The 26,453-nt window shown below is 48.7% G+C and overlaps 1 protein-coding gene across 1 annotated transcript in view; it reads left to right on the forward strand.

Moving 5' to 3' along the window:
- The window catches only part of ARHGEF33 (Rho guanine nucleotide exchange factor 33), a 37,543-nt gene extending 11,230 nt beyond the window's left edge, over nt 1–26,313 (forward strand). Inside the window, exons 3-15 of the mRNA XM_080388673.1 lie at nt 1,159–1,323; nt 2,943–3,064; nt 3,987–4,129; nt 5,459–5,518; nt 6,725–6,940; nt 7,583–7,712; nt 9,031–9,163; nt 9,970–10,053; nt 10,938–11,021; nt 11,836–11,984; nt 12,852–13,037; nt 14,736–15,489; nt 17,264–26,313. Coding sequence (XP_080244799.1) covers nt 1,159–1,323; nt 2,943–3,064; nt 3,987–4,129; nt 5,459–5,518; nt 6,725–6,940; nt 7,583–7,712; nt 9,031–9,163; nt 9,970–10,053; nt 10,938–11,021; nt 11,836–11,984; nt 12,852–13,037; nt 14,736–15,489; nt 17,264–17,401 — 2,364 coding nt within the window. The 3' untranslated portion in view covers nt 17,402–26,313. The remainder of the gene's footprint in view (nt 1–1,158; nt 1,324–2,942; nt 3,065–3,986; nt 4,130–5,458; nt 5,519–6,724; nt 6,941–7,582; nt 7,713–9,030; nt 9,164–9,969; nt 10,054–10,937; nt 11,022–11,835; nt 11,985–12,851; nt 13,038–14,735; nt 15,490–17,263) is intronic.
- Nucleotides 26,314–26,453: the final 140 nt, after the last annotated feature.

Below are 26,453 nucleotides of genomic sequence, written 5' to 3' on the forward strand. Positions count from 1 at the left end.
GTGCAGTAAGCACGGGGGTAGGAGTGGGGATGTCAGGCAGATGTCCTCTGTAAAGACACTGCCAGTCTTAATCAGAGGAGGATGGTGCATGCCATTGCCCTGAGGTATCGGAAGCCATCTCTGCTCCATTTACAGGACTCAAGCGCCTGAGTTCCCCGGGGTGGCTGTCCTCTTACCATCAGTGCTCCAGTTTTGGACTCAGTTTATAACCAGATGTTAGGCCGAATTTCTGTTGTAAAGGTAAAAACCACTGGTACCGAAGCGCCTTGGGCCGCGACCTTGCCATGGGTTTTGCGCAGGCAGAACAAGTGCCATGCTCACAGCAGCGGGGACAGAGCCCAGGGGTGCCAGCCTGAGCTGCCCCGGAGGGGGTGTCCCTGCTTAACCCTCCGCAAGCCGCCCGCCTCCCCCACTGCCCACTGCCACACCTGCCTTGTCCGCTCGCTATGCCAGCCTGGCTCGGCCCGGCCTGTGTCCTGCCTCACCCGGCCACCAACCAGCTGCCTCCAGCTTAGGTTGTGAGCTCCTCCAGCAGCACTAGGGCCTCTAGGGACAGAAACCAGGGAGAGCGGGCAGCGGCACTGTATGCTGGGGAAGACTTCCCGCTCCCTCCCCATCGCGAGTTAGAGAGCCGCCTCCTTCCCCAGAAAGTGCCCACTGACCAAGGACAGACCTTCTCCACAGCCCTTGGAGAGCGAAGAGGTGTTAGACCCGTCTGGGGAGAGCACAAGCCCCACAGGCGTGTGGGGGAGGAGGATGTGCTCAAAAACGGACGTGTTCTTGATTGCCCAGCCGCTTTGGGGATTGATAATCTGGCTGCTGTTACTGCAAACCTTCTTGGCATGTTTCAGGCTGTCCTCTCCTTCCACAGACTGACAGGCTGAAAACTGCCAGGGAGCCTGGAAAAACTCTTCTCTCTAACCAGGGGCACGTTGACTGCCCAAGGCAAACATCTCCTACCCTGTGCTGAGGCTGCAGCAGGGGCCGAACCTCCCCTCGTGTCTCCCAGCCATGGCAGGTGGAGGAGAAAGACGACAGCACCTTACAGGATGGGGTACACCCAGCCTTCATGTCACTGAGCCATGAGTGACCCTCGGGGACGCAGCTACCCACGTCTGGGAGGAGGGACTGAACCCACTGTGTTTGTGGTTCCTCTAGTTGCAGGCATTAGCCTCTGAGTTGAAGGCGGGTTTCACAGAAGCGATGCAGGAGCTGTCGCGGATCCAGCATGGCGAGTACGCCCTGGAGGAGAAGGTCAAGAGCTGCCGCTGTGCTATGGAAGAGAAAGTGGCCGAGATGAAGAATTCCCTCAACACATTCAAGGTAGGAGTGTGACCTGCAGGTGGGGCTGCATACCTGCCCCCTTTGCTGAGGTGTCGCGGGGCAGCACTCCCCCGTCTCCATCAATCCTTCCTGCTAGCAAAGAAAATGAGCTGGCCCTTGTTCCAGATGTATCTGGTGTGCTTCCTCTGGCTTTGTGTCGCCCCCGACTGCTCCAGCCCAAGTGGAACCCCTGCCCTGCCCTGTTTAGCCCTCTTGATGGGCCACGAGGCCGCGCTGGGAGCTGCCCTGGGCACAAGCAGCCCTTGCTCTGGGCTGCACACCGAGGGGCACGGCCTGTTCTCAGACCGCCGCCGGCCATACCTCGCCCTCCGCCAGGTCTCCTACACTTCCTGCAGGAACCAAAGCCACCGGGGAGCAGGGAATTAACACAAAACCCTAAAGCCTTTGAAGCTGCATTCCCGCAAGGCCGGGAGGAAGCGCTGCCTGGTTTGATCCCACCCGTGAGGATAAAGACAAAGGACGGGGGAGAGAGCCTAGCAAGAAGGCTTGACATACACTCTAACCCAGCTAGCATCTCCATGCAGAAACTGGATGGCTGCCTGTGAGAAGGCAGGCAGGGGAACTGTTTTATTGTTTTTATGGTAAATTTTCCCCATGGGGTTTTTCTGAGCCGGTAATACCTTATGAGGTTAAAGAGGGCTGCTTACTGGGAAAGCCCGTTACTGACCCCGTCAGAGGGAGAGACAGATGGCACTGGAAAAAAGGAGCCCTGTGGTCCCAGATGAGTAAGGGAGACAACATGAAGTGTAAGGGTGCATATCAGAGGTTTTGAAGCAACGAGAGGCAGGGTTATTCAGGATATTGTTATGGGGGAAAAGGGGGTTTTACAATCCAGATACAAGGAATTATGCAAGCAACAGGAGGGGCAAAGGCTGCTCTCCCTCTGCCTCATGCCCATGTTGACTGTCCAAACATTGAGCTCCCAGTGAAGCCACCTCCTTTCTTGGGGAAAATCCCTCTTGATTTACAAGAGACTCTTGAGCCCCTCTCGCCCATCCTGCTGCTCACATTGATGAAACCTGTAGGAACTTCATGCGTCAGGGAGCTCTGCATCCGAGTAAGACTTGGTTGAAACTGCCTGAGGAAGGATGTGCTGACAGGGAGGTTGCGGAGGGCCTAATTTCCTTAGGAATCCAGGCTAAAAAGGCAGCTTCAAGGCCTGACTGGCAAAAGCTTATACATGTGAGTGATCACACTGGGATCTGAACCAAGTGCAACATGTGAACGCACATGCTGGAGAACCGCGGAGGGAAACATGTCTCCTCAGGCCCACCTCCAAATGCCATTAAAGGCAGGAGTTCTCGCGGTGCTTTTCAACTGGTGGTGGATGACACCCTATGTCTCCATCTCCCACCAGTGCCTTAACCGTGTGACATCACACTATCTTGGGGGAGTTGCCCGGAGCTGAATTATGGCTTGCCATGCTGTGCATGGCATTTATTACACACACTGAACTTGCAAAGGAAGAGTGTAGTATCACAGAGCCAATCTCTGCGGCACCCTGAAGCATCTCTAGTGCACACCAGCCAGCATGTAGAGCCGTGCTGTGTAAGGCTGATGGGCACCCTGGGAATGCTGTGCTTTTGCCTGTTTCTCAGGAGGAGCTCAGCGATGCAAAGTCAATGATTGAAGAAATCAGTGCCAAGCAGGAGGAAATGCAACAGAAAATTGAGCAGCTGCAGCAAGAGAAGCGTCGGGAATCACGGAAAGTGAAAGCTAAGTAAGGGCCCGAACTCCAGGGCTTCGGAATTGGTTATTAGCAGTGGTATCCATTTTGTTCCTTTCCTTAACAGCTTAATTTCTTAATCTTTTCCTGGCTGGACATGTATACCAACCCTGATTTTAACTGGAAACTCCAGCCTTCAGTTCACCCCAGGCTTTTAGACACATACCCCATGGAGCAAACAGCAGAAAACCACCAACACCTCACTGGGATTCCAACCACAAAATAACCTCAGCAGCTCTCAGGGGAACCAGGGCCTGGTGAAACACACAGACCTGCTAGAGACATGTTGGGGCAGCAATATCATTGAAAGTCAGGAGCCTTCACCGTTACAAGCTATTGCTAAGCCACCCCCATCCAGACAACAGCACTGCAGTTTCCCCTTCCAAGCGTGCAGGGACTCAGTGGGCTCCCGACAGTGCGGTCATGCTCTGCTTTCCTGTCACCGGCCTTTTCTTCTCTGAGCAGGGTTATGCAGAAGCATGTTTGCACACTGCTGGGTCCCACTGTTGCTGTGATGAAGCAGATGGCTCATCCACCTTGGCCCTGATTAGCCTCCTTCGGAAAACAAGAGTTTTGATGACGGGCGTACAGCTGCCTTGATGCAAACACTTTGCAAATCCAGGCTAGCATGTTAGCTAATGAAGCCATTTAATTATTAGATGAAATATACTCTTCAAAAGAACAGATCTGAAATAACCTTCTCCTTTAGCCAGTGGAAATTACTTCCAGAACGTTGTTCTTGAACTGCATCAAAGCCAACTCCATCAAAGTCAGCTCCTTTCCTGGTCTGTGCTGGAGTTGTCCCACTTCTGACGCTATGCTTGTACTTGTACTGGTGTCTGTCGCAGCTGTAGTGTAGGAGCTTCACCTGTAGCATTCATACTTTCCAACTGCCTTACTCTTTGTATTTGTACAGAAGAGCACAGAAGGATGACCATGGCTCACAGACAGTGCCTACACCTCTCCAGGGCAGCCCATTTCGATCCATTAACCTCCCAGAACCTGTGCTGATCAATGAAGATTTTACAAGTCTTTTACACAACGTGACTTACGAAAAAGGTAGGAAATAGAGCAGGCAAATACAGCATCTTCCTTAGGAAAAAAATCCAGAAGGTGGTCACTAGGGTTAAGAGGATACTGAGTTTTCCTCAGGTGCCAGCAGCACAGAAAGAGAATGGGGGTGCTTTCCGTGGCGGCACTGCTCCTGGGTCCAAGCAGGCATGTGCTTCAGCCTAGTCTCACGACAGCAACCTCAGTGCTGGCCCGGATTCAGGAGATGCTGCTCTGTGAGCACTGTCCCAGAAGCCATTGCTTGCTTCCACCAAGGAAAGGGAAGCAGGCTAGATCATCTTCCCTGTAATGCTAGTGGTGCAGACACAGAGCCTGGCAGGAGCCCCTGATAAAAATACTGCAACCTGTGTATTTGTTTTCATGTAAGGGAGCGGGGCACAGGAAGGAGGATCACTGGGACTGGGCTAACAGAGAACAACTGGTGTCATTAAAGGGGCCATACCCGTGGTTCATTTGACAAGGGGACGTGGGAGCTGGTACCTACGCACAGTAGGCTACTGGGGTCACCGCTCCTTGCGTATACATATGGCTAGGAGAATCACCACCCCTTGCTAGCTGCGGATGCTGCTGACCCATGGTGTTAGGGTTACACCTTGACCAACTGCCAAACACTTGTGAAGGCTGGAATCAAAGAAAAGGTGATGGACCAGAGCCTGTTTTTCTATAATTAACTTTGGGGATCTAAACTGGTCTATCACTCTCTTGCTGTTCAGACAGGAAGATGCTAAAACCATATACATTTAAAATGTCAAGAAAGGCAGAGACTGGATGAAAACCATGTGCTGTTTTCTACTCTGTTCTGCTCAGAATCTGGCCAGTCATGCCCCCTCTGCCCTACTCCGAGGTGGTGTGTTAGCCCTCTCCCTCACATCCCTCTTGCACATCCACCTCACCCACTTATCTCACTCCCCCTTTCTTTCCAGTCATCTCACCTTTCCACTCTTCAATAAGCTCCTTTCCACCCAAAATGGCAGTGTCAGGCCTCCATCCTCTTGTTCTGCCTGCTGGGTGCCTTCTACCCAACGTGCACCTACTGAGCAAGGGCACGTCAAGACTGTTCATGTTCCTCTGCAGTCATACAGCACCAAGCACAACAGGGAACTCCCCTCACTAGCCTGCCTGCAGGTGCTACTGCGACAAAGACTGCAACAAGAGCCACAACAGTAAAGATCCTCCTTAGGGGAAGATCTAACAGGGGTGTTTCCACAGCAAAAATGTGAAAGACTTGAGGATCTAACCATAGTGACTGGGCTGGGCAGGAGGAATCCTGCTGTACAGCTGTCTCTTCTTGTAAAGTTTCCCTTTGTTCTTCAACAGTGTCTGACACCAGGATCATGCCAATGGGAGAAGGAAGTGTGAAAGTCATAGCAGGTCAAGGTAGGAAAGTATCAAACTGTCAAAAAAAGAGTAGGACAATGACTCAAGAGTGCTTGCTTGCTTTACTGCACTTAAGGAATGCTTTCAAGGAACGCGTTCCACAGGAATGTCTATCACTTCGCCTTGTACCTCCATTTTCATACTTGGCGTTGAGATATGAGGGCAAACCTGCATCCCTGAAGTGCCAAATACCTGACAGACAACACAAAGGATTGATATTTGGCAGGGAAAGCCTTCCTGCTGCTCTTTTGGCAGGTTCCAAGTGCCTTTGCAGAAAGGAAGAATTGAGGCTTACTGATGTGGCAAAGAATGATGAAAGTGCCATTTTGCCAGTGGGGAAGAGATGGTCTTTGCAGTGACTACACACCAGTAGAGCTGCTGCGCTGTTTATTCACCCACCTGTAGACATGTCTGAATACTAACAGCGGAGTTTTTCTGGAATAAAAACTATTGGCCAGAAGTAACAGAAGGGTATAGTAAGGGGAGACCAAGGATCCTGGCCAGCAAAAGGACACATAAGAACAACAATTAGACGTTTGCACTGCTCACTAGAAGCACTCACTGTTCTGGATGGCTCTTTTGCTCGACTCCACTTGAGAGAGAGAGAACAAAAGCTAAGGAAAATTGTTCACTGCAACCCAAATTCAAAGTATTTGCATTAAAGCAATTCTAGCCCAATGGTTCTATGTACCTGCACCCTCTCCTACCTTCTCTGTGATTTAATAGCCTCAGACTATCAGTCCTGCTGCTGCTGTATAATCACATCACTCTAACAAAAATTTTAAGAGCCATGACAGTTTACATCCATCGAAAATGGCATTTACATCCAAATTATAATACTTTGTTTCTACAGTACCTGCCAATAAGCACCATACTACCAAGTCCTGAAGTGTCCCAAAACCCTGAAGTGCAACCATACTTGGAATACATGGGGTTTTTTCTTTACCAACATGTGTCTAATTTTTGACCTTATTTGGCCTGCAAATAGATGCTGGAAGAGCGCAAACCTTGCTCTGCTGAAGTGCTCGCCCAACTGCATTTCATTTTGTAAAATAATGCTACAAGGCTACAGCCTTTGCGAAGCACAGAGAATGCTTCAAGCTCTCCTTCCGGTACTTCAAACAGACGATAATGCAGGTTAGCTGCCTGCTGTAGCATACCTGTCAACTGAGATGTCAGGATCCATATAGCTGTTTGTCATTGCAGGAGCAACCATAGAGACAGATGACAGCCTCAAGCCTTCCTTGACAACAGAGGGGCAGTCGAAAGTGCATCTGCCGTCAACAGTGTGGAAGCAGCCCAAGGACACCAAGGACTGGGGAGATGAATACATTTCCAAAGAGCAACCAGAGAGAGGGAAAGACATGGGTCAAAGCAGATACAGCTCAGCAGACAACATCATATGTGAACCATCTTTGGCTGGTAAGGACAGAATGGAAAACCGTGGCTACAGAGGCTCAAAGCTGTATTCATATCTAGTGTGAGCTGGTCGGTAATCAGCTTCTACAGGAGGCGGCAAACAAGCCAGTTTCTTCTGCTAGGGGGGGGGATGTCTCAGGGCCTCAGTCTCCAAGACTTCTGGCCTCTGTATTTGCTGGTCTGTGCCACTGACAGAATTGCTCTGCACCCAGGACACCCATTCTCCTTTCCAAGACCTGGCAGATTCAGAGTACTGACAGGACTGTGACAGTGTAGTTGCTTAAGCAGGTGATAAATGCAACTTCCTATTCTGCAGGAAACTGGATGTGAATCCCTGGTATGAGTTGTTTTGCCTTTGATTGCTTGCGCTGTTATTCTTAGGAAAAAAGTGGTATTCATAAAGGAAAACACATTTACTTTGGAGCTTTCTTAGCAAACTGTGGTTCCAGTCATGTCTGGGGCATGCTGTAGCATCAGGCTAGAATTTTATATTTTGGGGAAAGCAGACACGCAAAGACAAGACATTGGTGTCACTTTTTGACAGCTTCTCCTTTCATGATTTAATGTCAGATCACCAGTCTAACATGAGGCTGTCCTTGAGGTCAGCATTTCCTTATTTTAAACATAACCATTATCTTCTGGAAGCGAAAAGGCAGAACATCGCTTTGGAGCTGCTGGAGTCAGAAAGGAAGTATGTCATCAACCTTTCCCTAATCCTGAAGATCAAGGCCACGCTGCAAGGGCCAGATGTGAAAAGGAGTACCAAAGAGAGAAGGTATTTGATTTAGTGTGCTCTCTCTTCAGGGGAGTTTTCTTCAGTCAATGTTCTTTCTGCATCATCCTCTCTCCCACTTTTCTTTCACGCACAGAGATATCTTGGAACAATTACAGCTTATTTCTAGTTGAAAATTGGAGGCACTGGGAAGGTTTCTGCAGTGACTTTTCTGCCTGTTCTTGCACCCCGTCCACGTTGCATCCCACAGCATTTCACTACTACTTCATTTCAGTCTCCTTCTGAGTCCCATCAGTCTCCTATTCTTTTGCGCACCTCCTGCCTGTATGGGAACACAGCTCTGTGCATTCACTGCCTGCTTCTCCCAGTCCACAGCTCCAGCTCTAGGAGCTGCTGTGGGCATAAGCCCCTGGCTAGTGGCTGCTATCCATCAGGTATCAATCTATACACACACACGTATTTAGCACAGACACAAGACCAGTGGGACTGACCCAGCGTAGCAGTCCAACCCAGCTCTTTGCAGAGGCCATCCTCTATGGCAGCTGACTCGGCTCCCAGGATGGGATAGCTCCTACAGCTCTCCCCGTTCGCTCAGCTTTGGCCTGGGAGTTCCCAGCCCCTAAGCACATCTGGGAAGCCCAGTCCTTGCTAGCTCTCTTCTTTGGCTCTTTGCATTGTCCCTGTGAGCCCCACATCCAAGGAGTCATTTGACAGAAATTCCCTGTAGGATATGTGGTACGTGGGTTGATGTGGACTCATGTAAGCAGTTGCACCACACACCCAGTTCAATGTGAAGCATGATAGTCCGAAGTGAGCTTTTATGTTTATTCTTTTTCCCTGGCGCCTTTCTATATGGCAAAATATTTCAATATTTGACATCTTCATTCTGATTCTGGATGAAAGCGGCATGAAATGACAGAAAGCACATTTTGACCAGCCCCATATCAAGGCACTGGCTTGTTGAAGCACCTCACAAATCAGACAACACACAAAGCTGAGGAGCTCTCCTCCAAGCACTCTATGGGATGGCTCAGGGCCACGGCCCTTCTTCATTAGCCACACCAGCATTGCCTTGGGCTTTTTAATTCTGCAAATTCTGGCCAGCTACACAATGCACTGGAGAGTTAGGCCAAGAAACCTTCAAAACACTGTAATAATAGCCTACTGGAAAGGGTACCTGCATGTACACAGCGGCCAAAACAGGGCCTCCTGGCGCAGCCAGGACTCCAACAAAAGTGGTTAATAATACCTGTGTTTAAAGCAAGCCTGTGCTGACCACTCACGAATGCACGCTTCAGCAGTAAACACTTAGGGCTGAGCTTCTGCTCTGCATAACCAGTCTGATATCGTCTGCCTTCAGTTTCTTCCCCAACTCTTTGCGGTACCTGGTCCAGCAGCATGTCGATTTACTTCACGCTCTGCAGGAGCGAGTCCTGAGCTGGCCACGACAAGGGATCCTGGGAGACATCTTCCTGAAGTTAACAAACGATGAGGTATGTTACGGACCTCTCTGGACTCCTCTTCTGCTATGACTCGTGACTTCAGTGCCGCTGGCCCACAGGCGGGCCAAGACCCCTTGCAGCAGAGGGGCTGTGCTGTGAAGCTGTGCCTAGTAAGGCCTTTCAGCCAGGCTCCTTTGAGCAGGGTCCCGGTGCACGGGAGCCCCTTTGTTACAGCACCCGGCTGGTCAGGGAGCCCAGGTGCCAGACCTCCCTCGGGGCACGCAGCCACAGAGCGCAGCCCTCCAACAAATGCACGAGACCTAGACTCGGTTGCAGGAGCATGAGCCTTGACAGCTTGGGTGTCTGTAGTCACAGCGAGGGTGTGAAAAGAGCTCCCCCCAATACACTTGGCTCAGAGTTTTGACTGGGCAGGTCCCCTGGCCTATATGGTTTGTAGCCCCAAGTAAAGCAGCACCTGCTTCTCAGGGAGGAGGCGTGCCCAACCCACTGGCAAGCAACGGGACCTCTCCTAGAAGGATGTGTAAAAGCTCATCTGGTGCTTTATGAATTTTAAGAGTCTTAAATAATAAAAGCCTCTTCCTCCCCCCAGTCTCTCTACCTCTCCCATGTGCTATAAAGCTTTATACACTGTGCTCAGCAGCTGAACACATTTTATTAAACGGCCTTTCTTGAGAAGTCCCAAGCCCTGAAAGCTCCACACAGTTAGCAGCTCTGCCGCACTGACGAGCTCCCAGGGTGGCGGTGGGGGGAAAATCAAGAGTTTCTCATTCTGGCTGGCTCTATGACTAAAAAACTCTCTTAAGTTTCTTCATTATTTTCTCCTTTCCTTTTGTAAGAATAATTTTCTGGACTACTACGTTGCTTACCTGAGGGACCTGCCCGAATGCATCTCTCTGATCCATGTGGTGATCCTGAAGGAGGTAAACTTCCTGGCTGCTCCACAGACACATAATGGCAACATGCAAGCCCAGAGCTCTTCCCGTTACGCTGCCCACTGCAGGACTCTCCTGCCAACCCACCTGTTCTGTTACCAAATGCCAGTTTCCCAAAGGTTGCCATGGCATGCACCTACAAAAAGGCAGCTTTAAAGTTTTTGTCACTCTGTGTAACCAAAGCTGTATTTCTGCTGTGACATGAAATAAATTCTCTAGACCAAACCTTCCAGAAAGCTTGCCTAGGCACATGCTAGCCAAACCTGTCCCAGGCAAACAGTGTCTCCTGTAAAACGGAGGACTCATCCAACCAAAACCCCACTCTTGGTTTCTCTAAGGGCTTTAGAGACAAAACAGTCTCTAGTGTTCAGCTTCGGGTATTTGGTCTCACACCCTTGATTCCTGGTTTAAAACCAAGCAAGTTAAATATAAAGGTAGTTTTAAAGTCTAATAACTAAATCCCACTAGCTCACTTCCAAGATGTCTTAATTGAGAAGTCGATCTTGGTTTGTTCAATTCATTTGAGCCTAAACTAAGAACTTCATTTTGAACAAGTGTCTACCTGAGGTTTCAATGAAACTTAACTAGTGCACTTTAAACGTACAACCCCTACTCAATTAGGCTGAGTGTCCCTCATAGATGATCCCCAACCTAAGAAATTTCATCTTTAGGACTAGTATTACTGGTGGAAGGAGTTGCAGATACCCCTTTCCAGAAGCAAGATGAAGACCAGTGTACTGTCACCACAACTGGTGTGCTCCTGTGAACTGCTGTAACTGCTTACAGCACAACTACTTGGTAAATCCCAAAACCACTTGGAAGCAGATTTGTTTTATGGGTGGGAAAGACTGAACTTGCTTTCTCTATTTCAGGTAGAAGAAGAAATCAAGTCTGATCTCTACATTCTGTTCTTCCATATAGTCCAGCGAATCCCTGAATACCTTATTCATCTACAGGTAGGGCCCCAGAATCGAAACTGTTTTGTTGAGCTCTTATCACATGTGACTTTTAACTGAGAGCTTGTATTCAGGCATGTACAGGTATAGGGCTTCTGGCTAAACCAGCAGGCTCTGAAAAAACAAACAAACCACTTTTGAAAGGGAAAGCCAGCTGAGAACGGCTTAATTTTCACAATTTTCACCCGAAGCTTGCTTCTATTTGCCCGTTTCTCCATTTGGTCTGACAGAAACAGCTTCTGTGCCCCGGGAAGCTGAAAGATCTGCTGCCTGCTGCTGCTCTGGGAGAACAGGAGGCCAGAGATGGGGCACATCTACTGTGAGCTCCAACCTAACTCCTGTAACAGAGCTGGCCTCTTTGCTGAGTGGTCCACATGCCTGTCAGATGAGAAACTGAGAGGGCTAGAGGCTCCTAGGGCCCAACAACCTTTCCTACAGAGAGCTTGCTGATAAAAAGTTCTGGTTCACCGGAGTGTTATCTGAATTGTACCAAAACATTTCAGACAAGGCAAATGACACAGAGAGCAAGCCCTACAAAACCCAAAAGATCAGTTTATTTATCCAACGCTAAACTCAACCAGTGCATCGCCTGCACACTCCACGGTTACAGTTACAGTGGTTACTTGTGTATTTGCACTGGAGTAGTAGGAGGCAGGCCCCCTCCCAGCCCCTCAGAAACTGGTGCTGCTGAGAAGAGCTCCCACAGGGCAGCGCTACGGGCACTCCAGCACACTAATCCATGGTCCTGACAGCGGCTTCTCCTAAGCAAGGGTTAGGACAACCTCCAAACAGCCTGTTCTCCTCTGTGCCCCAGAATGTCCTGAAGTTCACGGAGCAAGAGCATCCTGACTATTACCTGCTGCTGGTGTGTGTGCAGCGCCTCCGGGTTTTCATCTCGCACTACAGCCTCCTCTTCCAATGCAATGAGGACCTGCTTATACAGAAGAGGAAAAAGCTGAAGAAGTAAGCACAACATCAGCTCTCATTCTCTCCATCACCAGGGAAACGGAGGTGCAGGGAAAGCCTGGAAACAGGGGGATGTACATCCAGGCAAGATCAACAGGCACACTGTTCTGTTGAAATAAAACAAATCCCTTTGCATATGAATGCTGGAGAACGCCCGCTATTGGCATGTGTCCTCCAAACAGAGGTCAGGTTTGGGGTGGGCCCTTCTTCTAACTCTGAGAGTGAATGGAAAGTCAGCTTAATCCTTCTAAACATAGCAACCACATGTTTTAGGGGAACATTTGATTCCTTAAGCTGATGGCAGTCACTCCCCAAAAGGGAGAATCCATGGGGACTTAGCTCAGGGCCCTGGTGAACACCAAGACTGTTGCCTGAAGCCCTCACAGACTAAGACTGAGAAAGAACAGTATTATCTTATTTTACTGGGGGAGTGGGGTGGGAGAAACAAAAGCCTCCCATAACCTGTTTGAGATGAATTATGATAGAAACAACCCTGAACATAGATTCTCAAGTTGTGGTTCAGAGGAGTTCCTTTGAAATCAAGACTTTTTACTAAAATTAACAGCTGGTTGCTTTTGCTCCTTGTGATGATTCGCTGGGGGAACAGGACAAGATCAAACTTCAAGGGAAGCTTCTAAGTATCAAGGGTGGTAAAGGGCTGGAGCAGACTGCTGGGGGGGGACTGCTGTCAGGAAAGCTATTAAGAACAGGACAGAAAGCAGGCTGCCCTGCTGACTGGGACAGACTGGGTGAAACGGGTCCTTCCTTGGGGCAGGAAGTGGTGAATGGGAATACTAAGGTCCCTCCCAGCCCTGTTTTCTGTGGTTCTACATGCTTGTGCTCATTGCCTGCCTTATTTCTTAGCACGACGATGGATTTCTCCTCCCTCAGGTCATCCCTGGTGAAGCTGTACAAAGGTCTCACCTCCCAGTGTACGAGCCAAGATGTTTCTCCGACACCCAGCGCAACATCTATCCGGGACAGCGGGATCCACTCCGAAGAGACAATACAGTCATTCCCACCAGCGCCTTCCTCTGGCACGACAACCCCGTAAGCCTATTGTCTTAGTAGGCGGCTTTCAAAGTAGCTTGAAAACTCTTTCCTCACCCATACTATGCCAGTGACACCAGGCAATCACAGATTGCCATTTCCAAGACTACCCTCCCTGCCTGTGCATAGAGAGATGAAGGGCTGGCTCCTTCCTGCTATCCACTACTGTGCAGCTTACAGGCAGGAAACATTTCAGAGCTCTACCCAGGGCTGTCACTGCTCTTGCTAGCTGTCTTAACCATATACCAGGGAGGACATGGATTTGTGTAGGCCTGGCAGTAGTGTGCACAGTAACACTCTGCATTATTCACTGTCAGCATTACAAGAGCTAGGAAACATGACCAAGGTCTCAGACTAGCAATAAAAGTACTCTTCCAGACAGCATGTCATTGGATAATGGGAACCACTATCACAAGATGCAAGTACAAACGGGTTCAAAAAGGCACAAGACTAACTCAAGAAAGACAGGGCTACTGGTAGCACACGGCAATCTGGCCATTTCTAGCCTACTGAGAAGGTGCCAGCTGAGATCATCATCAAAGGAGCACACCAGACGTGTCTTTTTTCTTAGGTCAGCAATTTGTGGCTGTTGTGCTTCCTTACATCATTTGACACTAACAAGAAGAGCTTGGCTTCATGGTTCTGAGTCCCTCCTCAAGTGGCAGGGTCATTAGGTCAGTCCCTGGCTGCCTCCTCACCAGCCTACCCAAGCCAACCTCCCTCCCCTCACAGATACGATGTTCCAGGCCCCCATTCTGGTAGCCTCAGCTGGTGCCTCCCCCCAGTTTCTCCACATTCGTCCTGAACTTAGGACCCAACACGGGTCCAGGTGGGGCCTCATCAGCATTGAACAGAAGTGGGGAAAAGTAACTCGGCCAGCTTGGCTGGCTATGCAGCTCCTAATACAGCTCAGGTCAGGGTCTGCCCTGTCTGCCATAAAAGCATGCTGTCAGCTTGTCTTTAACCTAGCGCTGGCTATAATCCCAAGTTCATACCAGGGCTGCTGCTCAACCCAAACCTCCCAGCCTGCTCTGATACATGGAGTTATCTTGCCTCAGATGCAGAGCTCTGCACATCTTGAACATCACAAGGTCCCTGTTCCCCCACTCCATTCATTATATCCCCAGAAGATGGCAGTGGGACCTTCCTAACTAGTGTTTGTTAATGGAGATGCACACCCTGCACCTAATACCTCATCCAAAGCAGTACTCTCTCCTGACTTACCTGCAACACACAGATGGCAGGAGCCCTCCAAGTACTCCTGACACTTCTGGGGACAGTCACCCTACCCAAGAGAAGAATCTTGTCCACTGGAAAAGACAGTCAGGTGACACGGAAGCAAGACACAGTGCCCCTACGTTACAGAAAGAACAGTAAAAATCCAAAATGCAGACGAGCAGGAAAGAGATGGACCAGTTGGCTTCTCATCTCTGTTTCTATTCATTTCATGGCGTAGAGCACAAAAATCAGCCAAAGCTACTAGATAAGTGGTTCTGCCGCTGCTGGCTTGCTCCTCCTAACCCAGCCAGGCAATTAGTAGCAGCTCTGTTACCAAGATATGAAAATACCTTTTGGCTTTAAAAGCAGGAGAATGGGGCTGGGGGAGTGAGGGGGGAAGTGGGCTTGTCATGTTGTCTCTCAGTCATCCTTTAGTATTCCACTTCCTTCTGTTTTTTTGTTTTGTCTCTTATTTTTAAGGCATCTGATGCCCCAGATGAAGAAACCCCAGCCAACCGTGATGGAGAACATCCAAGCTGTAAAGTCCCCGGACTGGGAAATGGAAAGTAGAAAACACGAGAGGCCAGAGAACATCCTTGCATCGTCTCAGCTCACAGAGCAGGAACTCAAGGCTCTGACAGCCCCCTTACAATCCATCCCTGAAATGGAGTATGAAGCACCACCAGCTGATGCAGTGGGAAACACTGAGCGAGCCATCAGGACCTCTGTGGAGCTGCTGCAGGATGCAAGGAACTTTGCGCCAAGCTACGAAGAGTTCGACTACCCTGGGGAGGTTTTCACTCTGCCAGGCCCCTATGAAGACGATGCCTTCCAAAACCTTGCTCTCTTTGAGAATTGCTCCCCAGCCTCTTCCGAGTCCAGCTTAGACATTTGCTTCCTTAGGCCTGTTAACTTCACATCAGAACCAGAGAGGACAGATCACGCCTTACAGCCACTGCCTAAGAGCTGCACTCCCGTAAGCAGCAGTACTTACAAGCGTGAGATGTTCCACAGCAAAGGCAAGCAGCTGAGCAGGTCTCTGAAGGAGCTGCCAAGGAGCGCTGAGGGTGTGAGCACCAGACTCTACAGCACACGGAGCAGCAGTGGGAGCCGGCTGCAGCAGAAGCAGGAGAGGAATGTCCAGCCTCACATGATCTCAGCCTCATCTCGAAGCTCCCAAAGGGGCTACTTCCCCCCACAGAGAGGAGTGGGTGAAAAACAGAGCTTTTTGGAAGTAAGGAGGCTTAAATAGAAGGAGGAGAAAAAAAAAAAAAAATGGCACGTGGTGGTGCAGAAGCAGCAGCAGGAGAAACATCTGAGATACAGTTAGGGTAGAACATGCCAAAATAGCTTCCGAGTCCACACGCTCAAAGTCCTCATCTGCATGTACATGCCCAAGGGCGGGATAAGACAGCTTCTTTTCACAGACATCTTTCCTGGGGACAAGCATGGGCTTGAGGCACGCGGCTGGCTGAGTGACAGCTAGAACACCCTTGCGACAAGCTAGCTTCTCCTGTGTCTCTAGCTGTCACCAAGCTTCCTCCACAAGTAAATGTATCTGATCAGGGTCACCAAGTATGTGCAAAGCTGCTCAAAATTAGTGCTACGGGGCAGTACCCAGTTAGAAAGGTGCCTTTCCACCTGCTGTGAGGAGTGCTGCATTAAAAAAAGCAATGGCTTTAGTGTCAGGTCCTCAGCCAGTGTAAACCAGCATGGCTTGGCCAAACTCGGCCCATTTACACCAGCAAAGATCTGGTCCATGGGTTTTGTTTCACCCGTGTTTGTTGCACGGATTGCAGACCCGTGCTAAAGTCTGTGCGAGAACAGAGCCCAGCAACTGCGGCCCCTCAGACAGGCACTGGCATGGCAGGTGGCACTCGAGCCCGTCAGGGACACCCGGTCTTGCAGGAACAATGTTTCCGCCGTCTGCAGTGCCTGTTCAGCAGGCTGTGAGCTCTCACAGTCAGGGGGAAGCTGCCCTTCACACCTCCCGGAGAAGAGGCCGAGGGTGCTGCGAGTGTTTAGCTAGTTTTCTCAGCGCTGTGTGGAGAAACACCCTCCTGTGAAAACGAGGCGAGATACGTATGAGGCTGTAGATGCAGATGATGACGGGAGGAAGGTTCCAAGAGCCTGACTGAAAAGGCAGCACAGAAACATCAAAAGAAAAGAGGAAAAAGTCTCGTGAGTGAAGGAGGTGGTGCACAGCTGAGCAGGGGAGATGAGGCAGAGGGAGAAGAGCCATGGGGCCACAACCACCCCTGAAACAGGAGCCTGTGAGCTCTCTGGCTCTCACCTGCACAGAGCTCTGGCCACAGCAGGGTGCAGATGTGGAGCTAGTCCAGAACAGCAAGACACGTTCTCCCTCACGGAGCAAAGCAGACCACGGTGGCACTGGTGGGCAGAACTGGCAAAAAGGGACTTGTCCAGAGCCTTGCTGAGAGGAACTCGGCGCTCTCCAGAAAGGGGGAGAAACCTTTTAGCAGCACATTTACCACAAGGTGTGTGTCCTAATGAAGCATTCTGCCCCACAGATATAAAACCAGGCAGCAGCAGAGCCAACAGAAGAGTCTTTCACACCGTATCAGCTCAAAAAGCCCGAAGCCTCCCAGCCCCAGGGGTAAACAGAGCTCTTGAGCAAGGCCAGGGTGGGAAGCTCCTTCAGCTGCCCGTGCTGGCCTGCTCCCTCGTTGGCAGAACGGGCTAGGTAAGCTCCCCCTAAACAAAAAGCTTAGTAAGGAAGGCTCCAGTTCCCTCTAAAAATGCTTTTCCTTGCACTCCTCTGCCTCAGCCTCAGAGCCAGCAACGAGCTCTCTGCAGAGGTGCCAGTGCTGCTGAGGCCCAAGTGACCTCCTGTCTCCCAGCTTTGCCAGCATCTTCTCACTCACCAGGTCCCTCCTAGCACAGAGAGAGAGAGAGAGAGGGAGAGAGAGAGAGAGAGAGAGAGAGAGAGAGGAGGGGACAAGGATGGGAGGTTGCAAATGCTGGTTAAATTGTCTTTTCCCTTTTAGGAGCTCCATGCAGAAGACAACACCAGGTTCTGCCAGAAGGATGACAATGAGCAAACATCCTTCAGCGACCACAACCCACGGCACGAGCCCAAGGGGGGTTTCCGGAGCTCCTTCCGCAAGCTCTTCAAAAAGAAATAAGCAGCCCCAAGAAAGGCAGGCCACAGCCAAAGCGCAACAGTGCTTCCCCAGGTCCCCGAGGGTGGAGGCAGGCAGCAAGGCCCCAAGATCCCCCCAACACAGTAGGTGGAGGGGTGGGGGAGAGGAGACTGTCACAACTGCCTTACAAATGTGTCCTGTTCTTCCCAGCACACGGCAGGGCCGGGCTACGGGTGGAAGTGGAGCTCAGCCAGCAGGTCCAATAAGCACAGGAACTTGCTGGTTTTCACTCCTCCCTGACTTCACTTTCCTTAAGAGTTTTGGAAAGCTTTGGCCAAATCCCACTACCTTCTCCTCCCCCTCATCCCCCAACACTGCCTGACTCGCCATACATCTTTGCTCTTCCAGATTCAAGCCAGGTCTAATTTGGGCTTACCCACAACAGGAGGGTTACCTTTGCAGCCTTGGCATCCTGGCCAGAAGTCTGAAATGCCCCTCTTTCCTCCACTTTCAAAAAAAACCCCAAACCAACGCCAACAGAACACCCCACAAACCAACCCAAACGACCAACCCTGCCCCCCTCCCCTCAACCCAACAACCCCAAACCAAAACAAAAAATCCCTAAACCCAAAACCCCCAACCAAGACCCTCCACCGTCCTCCATCAATGAGGTCTTCCAGGAAGCCAGCTCACGTTACCCTGCTGGTTTGAGAAGGTCTGAGAAGCATCAGCTGTAATACCTGGGCTTCGTGCTGCTTAATCAGCAGCATCCTTTCTTTTGGCCTTCCACCACTCCCAAAAATCGTCCTTCACCTTTTATGTGGCATGCTGTTTCTTGAATTGCCTCCTGCTGTATGAACCTCTGCTCCTGCTGTCCGAATTGCCTGTGCCTCTGGGCAGGTGATGCAGGTTGAGCCCAGGTCCTGCCAGGAGAGACGACGACTCTTCTCCACCCTGTTCCCACCATGGATCCACACAGACACTGACACACAGTCAACCAGTGTCCTGGCTCCTGGTCTATAACAGACCTGAAATACTCTTTGCTAACTCTCTTTGACCTGACATGAGCCCCATCATGTGCAGCACCGTGCTTCGGAGCAGTTGTTGTAGCCAAAATTGAGGCGCTAGGGCAGGAAAGTCAATGGTGCCCCATGTCCAAAGTCACAAGCTCTCCTTCTTCTGCAAGGATACTCTTCCTCCCACAAGGCCGCAACACGCCACCCTCCTCACATCTTGACATGACAAACCCTCAGTAACGCTGTTCTCCACAGAATACTTGAGCTTTTGTTAAAAAGGAAGCACGGAGAGAAACAGCCCTCTGGTGTCACACCCCCGCAGCCAGGGCACCGTTGGTGCAAGGCTGTGGCGTTAGCTGAAGTTGGGGCACGCTAAGGGCCGTTTCAAGAGGAAATGTGGTTTTATCGCTTTATTTTGGCAGGGTTGGGACACTGATCTGTCAAAGAACAGATCCACCTGAAGAGGTTGCGAACCGCCTCCTCGGGGCCAACAGCAACACCACAGGAGAAACACACAGGGCTGTGAGATTAGGGGCTTGGGACTGACACCGGCGTGACTGAACCCGGTGCCAAGAGAAGAGCAACCACCGTGCCGCACAGCTCTCCTGGCAGCGGCTACGGCGCGGGGAGGGCCTGGAGCAATGTCCTTGGCTGCGGTGGCTCACACCCACTGCAGACGCTGGGCCTACAGCTCTCCCATAGTGTTGGCTGACCTGCATCTACCATCTGCTTTTGCTCCTCTGGTGGAGGTGAAGAGGTGTGTGTGTGAAAAGGGTTATCCACCCAAGACAGGCAAAATCCATCCTTTATCTCAAGCATTTTTTTCCCAGCATTTCAAGAAAGTGACCAAGCAAAGCCCATTTTATTTAGCTGATGCCTGCTTGACAGATTTTACTGGACCCAGAACAGTTCCCCAAAATCCACTTCTCCTTACAGAGAGAAAAAAACTATCACCCATCCATCCACCCACCCCTACCCCCCAGCTTCTGGAAACCATTCTGGGAAGATTTTTTATTTTTTTTTCCAGCTTTTTAATGACACCCCCCCCCCCCCCCCCCCCTTCCATCTCTTTCCCGCTTCCCCACATCCTCATCAAATTGGCAGTTCCCTGGCCCTTCCCAGTCAGGACTGCTCCACGCTGACCAGCCACTGCAGCCAAGACACTTCCTAGGACTTCACAGCTTTCAGACAGTGCAGGGCCAGGACAGAAACACGCAAGAAGAGCCAGATACTTGTAACTGAAGCATCAGCAAAGCCTGTTTGTTCTGCAAAAGAATCAGCCATAGACAGACTTATTTGTCCATGGAACCAGTTATACCAACACGGCTAAGTTTCCACTGTAAAGCACTGATGCTGTCAAGGGCTCTCATGCTTGTGCCTTTGTTCTCACATGTAACACCACTTCTGTCCTTCATACAACAAACTTGGTCCTCACACTTGCCAGGACAGAAACAGGACAAAGGGGAAAACCTACCTGCTAACTTCTTCTAGGTGAGGAAATCCTTCTGAAGTGGCAGACTCTCGCTTGTAAAATGCACGTGGATTTTAGCTTCCGTTTTAGTAATTTAAGGGATGGTCAGAATTGATGGTTATTTCTTTCTGATCCTGTATGAGTTCTTACTTCCAGGCCTGTACTTCCATTTGAGATGTTCTTGTACCTACTTAGAATCTGCAAATGTAAATAAAATGAATGAATGATGCTCAGCACCACACAAAACCACACCTCTTACAGGATCTGATCCAACTTTACCTTTAGTGTACGTGTGTGCTCTGGATTGTTTTTCTTCCTGTGCCAAATAAATGTTGCTTTTAAATAACACCGTTGCCTCTTTTGCAGTGAATCAGCCATTAAGGTCACATCCTTTAAAAGAAGACACATTATTTCTCAGGTCCCCTTCTGAGGCAACGTTACTTACAAATCCTGTTCCCCTGCACACACAGTCACGGGAGAAGCCTGTTTCCATACGCCTGGTTCAAAGACCCAGCACTCACCTGACTCACTCTCTAGGCTTCTGGTCAAGATCTTGCTGTTGGTGCAGCTCACTCTGACGTTTCTTCAGCTCCTTCTTCCATCTCCTTTAGTCCTTCCGCTGCTTCTGTACAGACACATGAGTTTTCACAAAAAAAATTAAAAAATCTCATGAGTCTCCTCCATGGACATACACGCCACTGTGATCCATTGATCACAACTCTGTATGTGATTCATCGATCCAACTCTGTAAGAGATCTCAGTATCTTCCTGTGTATCACAAACATCTGTCACATACCATGTTATTTGAAAATTTAATTCCAGTTCTGACTGCTAACACTATCTTACCATTGGCACATTCTCAGCACGTCCAAAACAATGATGCCACAGAGACAACTCAGCCTGTGGAGCTCACACCTCCCCACGCCACGCGGCACCTGCAAGTGCATGCAGCATTCCTCCCCCTGCTCCGCATCTCCCTGCAGTGCTGCATCACTCGGGGACAACTGTCTCAGAGATTAGACCAGGGATCCTCAAACTCTTTAAACAGAGGGCCGGTGCGGATGCAGTGGCAGGGACTCATCTGCGGCTGCTTGGTTTCCCCCCCCCAACCCCTGGCGGGGGGGCAGGGGGGTCTGTAAATACCGGGGGCCGGACTGAGGACCCTGGGGGGCGTATCTGGCCTGTGGGCTGTAGTTTGAGGACCCCTGGATCGAGAGTATGCCAGCAGAGTTTTGAATCAACAGCCCAAATGCAGTTTTACTCTTGTGCAAATCTAGTGGGGTGTTTCCTCCTCAGATCCCTTTCCATCATGGATGCAGAACATGCCCATCAGCTGGCTGCCAGGGAACTGCCAGCACCTGAGGCAGCCCCCAGCAGGACACGCTTCTCCTCATGGCTGTGACTCTTCTAGGTCACCTCTCCATGGCTACACTCTCTGCTTCAGTCAGCCACCCTTGATCCTCCTCAGGTTATGGCATTTCCTTGGATTACTTTATGACTTTCAGTGCTGGTCCTCTCACCACTTCATTCCTCTAAACCAGCGTAAATGAGGCTACTTCTAAGTTTGTGTAACTTAAATACTTTCTCCTACTTCTTTCCCCCAGAGCTGCAATGTATTGTGGCTTCCCCTGCAAGTTCTTAGGCTATTCTCACCTCAGAACAAGTCACACACATGTATAAATATTCCTCAGTAAGGGCAAAACCCACTTCCAACAGGGTCCAAGGAATCCAGCTGCTTTTTTCAAAGTCTGCACAAGGCTGTCAGGGCCCCTTGTTCACGCCTAAACAGGAGAGGATCCATGGGGCGCACACAGCATTGTCTTTGGCCACTGTTCGGTTTTGTGGGGTGGATTAGATGGAGGAGGTGACCGTGAACCTTCAGCAGTTTCTCCTTGCGAGTGGTTTTCATTTATTCACTCTCTTCTTTGAAAGCAGATGTTTGCCTAGCGCCAGATGCAAGATATTAAACATGATGTGCCTTTATTTACTGTGATCTGATTCAACAAGGAGATGAAATGCATGATCTTACATTAAACTACTGACCTAGAAATTTCACACAGCAAAATTCAAGAGACAGTATTTACCCATAGATGGCAGCTCCTTTGACACAGTAAGCTGTAACTGAAAGCTGCAGAGCTGGAGCAGCACCTACAGTGAACAACCCTGTGGCAGAGAACAACACAGTTAAAAGATGCTATTTTGTGTGCCCTACTGTACGCACACCTTGCTGACTTGTCGCCTACTCCAAATGGTTCCTCTGCTCACAAGCTACTGCATCTTTTAGTATTTTACTATCCTGAGCAAAATCTATTTCTGTAGAAGACGCATGATTGTCCTTAATATAAAGCACAGAGTATTTCAGCTTAAGGAAACCAGTCTTGGACTACAAGGACTTTCAGTGTCACACATTCAAAAGTGTACACTCCTGGGATACATAAGGCTTTTTTTTTTTTTTTTTTAAGAAAAATATTTTTAGAACATTTGTTTTAATGCCGAAAGGTAACAGCCACTATTAAATTTTCATTTAAATGCAATCTGAATACCACCGCAGACACAGCAAGTATCACCTACAGACAGGTATACACGTTGTCAGATGTGCCAGCTCAAGTTTAGCGCTTTTTTTTTTTCTTTTTCAACTGGACTGACACAGCTTTTAACATGTACTCATTCTGGCAAGTAACCATGGCATCAAAGGCAAATGTACACACACACGCACGCCAGAATAAACTTAGAACCTAAAATTTGTTCTTTCACAAACAACAACAAAAAAAGGCTTATTCTGAAGTAGATTCTAACAAGTATGTCCAAAGCAATTCCAGCAACATGCCCCTGATCTACCTTTGCCTAACTTATTTTAAAAAATATTACAGATGTTCTTTAATAAAAGGCACATTTGGCAGCTACTGAAATTGTCATGCATCTAGCACATGTGTTTTTTGTTTTATTTTTCCCCTTTTAACTTTTCAGCTACGTGGTACAGGATTTCACATTTGCTGGGGGGTGGGTGGCGGGGTGGAGAGAGTGTGAGTGTGTGTGAGAGAGTGAGCGAGAACGAGCGTGATTTATTCTTTACTTTGTTTGCCCTATAATGCTGCAGCATTGGCAGCAGTTGGCTTCTTAACGCACTATTCTCCACTGAAGGCAAAAGGGAAATTTGCTCTCAGTCGACAGAAAAATGCACGTAACAGTGGTTTTTTTAACAGAAAATAAGACATGGAATTCACAAAGTTAGTTAAAAGGGCTTTTGTTTTTACAGCTATATTGGGCCACAGGTTCCTCTCCTTAATGAATAAGAACTAAAAAGGCTTTAGCCCATGCATCATCTAGGTTTTGAAATGACAATTCAACGACCAAAAAAAAGGGTATTTGGCAGGGGGCGAGGGACAACCCATAAGAATTTGTAAACTTTTTAATATCATCTTAAAACGGTCTTTCTGAACAAGTTCCTTCCAGCTGGAAAAGGCTGCGAGGAGAAAGTCAAGGAGGGTCTTTTATATACTGCAGCTAATTGCACTGCTCACAGAAGTGAAGCAGTAAAAAACATTCTGTTTAACTTTTGCGTAATTTGTAAGACAAACATTCATGAATGAGCTCCTTTCTAGTTGACCTTCGATTGCAGCAATGCTAGAAATACCAGTAGTAGGGGCCACCTCTGTAAAATGCCACACTAGTTTGAGAAGATGGCCACAAACAAGGGAACCGATTCTCATTGTAATACACTGGCTTCGCCACACAGCCGGCCGTGACACGCATTTGTTCCAGCACCTCTTCAGTCTGAAAAGAAACTTCCCTGTATGTAACGAAATAAAACCTTCTCCCTAAAGCACAATGATCTACTGCCTTCAGTAGCAGTACTTCCAGTGACATCACCAAGCTCAAGCTGGAACCAGACACAATTCAACAGAAGGTCCAATTAAGATACACACAATAGAAAAATAATTCATCATCCCACAATGACAATCTAAACCTTGAAGGATCTAAATCCAGTGCATCAGCATAAGCACACTCTTACTGAGACAGACTTCTCCCTCCCAGATTTAAGAAAGCAGCATATTAGAGAAACAGGTTAGCCTACACTGGAGATGGCTTCTGGAGGATGGGGTACTCAAATGCTTCTGCAGTATAGATCCTGGAGCGGGATAATGGTCTCTGTTAGCACACGGTTGCAGAAAAACATTGCAGGGGCTGCTGAATGTCATGGCCACAGCACGTACCTTGGGGTCACCAGGCAGTACAACAGCTGACTTTCCATACAGCATGCAGAACAGAAGGAAATGCACGGCAGTTGCAAAATCACAGAATGGTTTGGATTGAAAGGGACTTTTACAGGTCATCTAGTCCACGCTCCCTGCAATGAGCAGGGACGTCTGCAACTAGACCAGGTTGCTCGGAGCCCTGTCCAGTCTCACCTTGAATGTTTCCGTGGATGGGGCATCTACAGCCTCTCTGGGCAACCTGTGCCAGTGTTTCACCACCATGTGTGTCTCACCAAAGTGGAGCAGTGGGGCAGAATCACCTCACTTGACCTGCTTACCACGCTTTTTTGATGCAGCCTGGGATACAGTTGGCTTTCTGGGCTCCGAGTGCACATTGCCGGCTCATGTCCAGCTTTTCGTCCACCAGTACCCCCCGAGTCCTTCTCTACAGGGCTGCCCTCAATCCCTTCATCCTCCAGCTTGTATTGACTGATACCAGGGGTTGCCCTGATCCAGATGTAAGACCTTGCACTTGGAATCCTAGCACTCCCAAATGTCCAGAGGGCTTTTCTGAGCTAACACACAACCATGACACTGAAAGAAAATGAACAAACTCAGGTTATGCTTCACTGTTGCACTAGACTACATAAAGTAGAAACCCTGAGGTGAAACAGCACAAGTTGTGAAGTACTGCACCTAGAAAGTTCTGATGCCCTCTGTAATCCTGTCTACACCGTCTGCAGTTGTTTCGGCTGACTTTTAGCCATACACCAGCATTCTAGAGTAATACAGCAACTCACTTAGCCTCCACACAAGCATGTTTCATTGTCCAGGCCACATCATCATCCCCGGCTACACCAGACCATCTGAGGTCATTTCACCAAGGAGAGAGAAAGCATCACTAGAATTATTTCGTTTTCTATGTGAAAAGTACTAGTACAAACATGGTCCAAATAAGAAGTCATTCCAAATTAAACAATTATTAAAGCAAATAAAGCTGTCATTAGACAAACTAGTGGCTTAGCAGTTGTACTCAAAACTCCTGTCCTAAATGAAAACATTTGATTCCCAACGCTGTCTCTCCTGTGTGCGGCTGAGTCAACACCATGATTTGCGCACTGTATGAGCGACCCAGTCTGCTGGGCTCCAAAGCACTTCTCAGTTAGATTCTTGCATGGTGACCACTATCACCTGCTGTCCCAATACCTCACCAGTTAAGCACTTCTAACCTCAAAGATGTGAAACCACATTCCCCATTTCACAGCGGGAAACAGAGACCTACTGACATTCAAGAAATCTGTTGATTAGCAGGATCCATGTGAGGTATCTCCTTCTGGCTGAGCAACCCAACTGCTGGATCCTTCCTTCTGCTTGGTCTGACTTGGCTGCAAAATAGCACAGACAAGAGCATACAGAAGAAGAGATACAGATCAGCAAGTCTAAATTTAAGGTGTTTTCCCTGGTAATCCACCACTGAGCTAATAGTTTAGATGACATTGCCAACAGTATGCCCATCACATTGTTTATACCTAAAGAACCAGTAACCTGAACTATGCCTCCTGTAGGGTTTTTGCAAAGCTCCCGTGTAAGATGAGGTCTACACATCTTCACTTTTTCTTCTTTTGCCAGAAAAATGTTTCAAAACAGTGTTGTTAAAAACATCAAGAAGGAATACAACTGAAAAATTTCACTATTTGACAACAATGAAAACCACCATTCTTTTTGATGAAATCAGAACACTTTCTGAAATGTAATCTGAAACGTAACACACCAAAGGATCAGGGGCCACCAATCAATGGCACTGCAGAAAGCATTAAAACAGGTGATTTCCATCGTCATTCGGCTGACTCCATCTCTAATGACACAGCTTTCCAAGACACTGAAACACATTCTTCTTCCAAAGGAGAAACGTGATACAATTTCACTTTGACCCATGAGCCATATTAACTGAAGATGAGATACTTTGTGCTTCATATACATAATGTAGTTGAGATTATAGAGCTTTTCTTCAATGCCTGCCATGCATTACTGTCACAGTATTGTCTAGGGTTGAATAGCAGGTTTATAGATGATCCACATCACGGTACTTATACCAGTACATGTTCTGTCATGTGTATTTTGGACATTAAAAGCTACTGTAAAGATTAATATAAGTTTGAATTTTTCTAACAAGTATCATACAGGAGGTGTGAGAAGTTTTATAATGTATAATAATTAACTTTGAGAGTAACCCAGCTTCTCAAATATTACTAAATTATTACTTTGTAACACATGCCCAAACTGACTTCTCTTAAGACTCTTATTACTAAAATCCATACACTGAACTAAGAAAAATATGTACCACAACATGTGCTTTTATCCTCTTCAGCGTTTTAACTGAAAAACTGAGTCATACATTTGTCCATGTAATA

This window comes from Falco punctatus (assembly GCF_963210335.1).
Source record: "Falco punctatus genome assembly, chromosome: 5".
Taxonomy (NCBI): Eukaryota; Metazoa; Chordata; class Aves; order Falconiformes; family Falconidae; genus Falco; species Falco punctatus.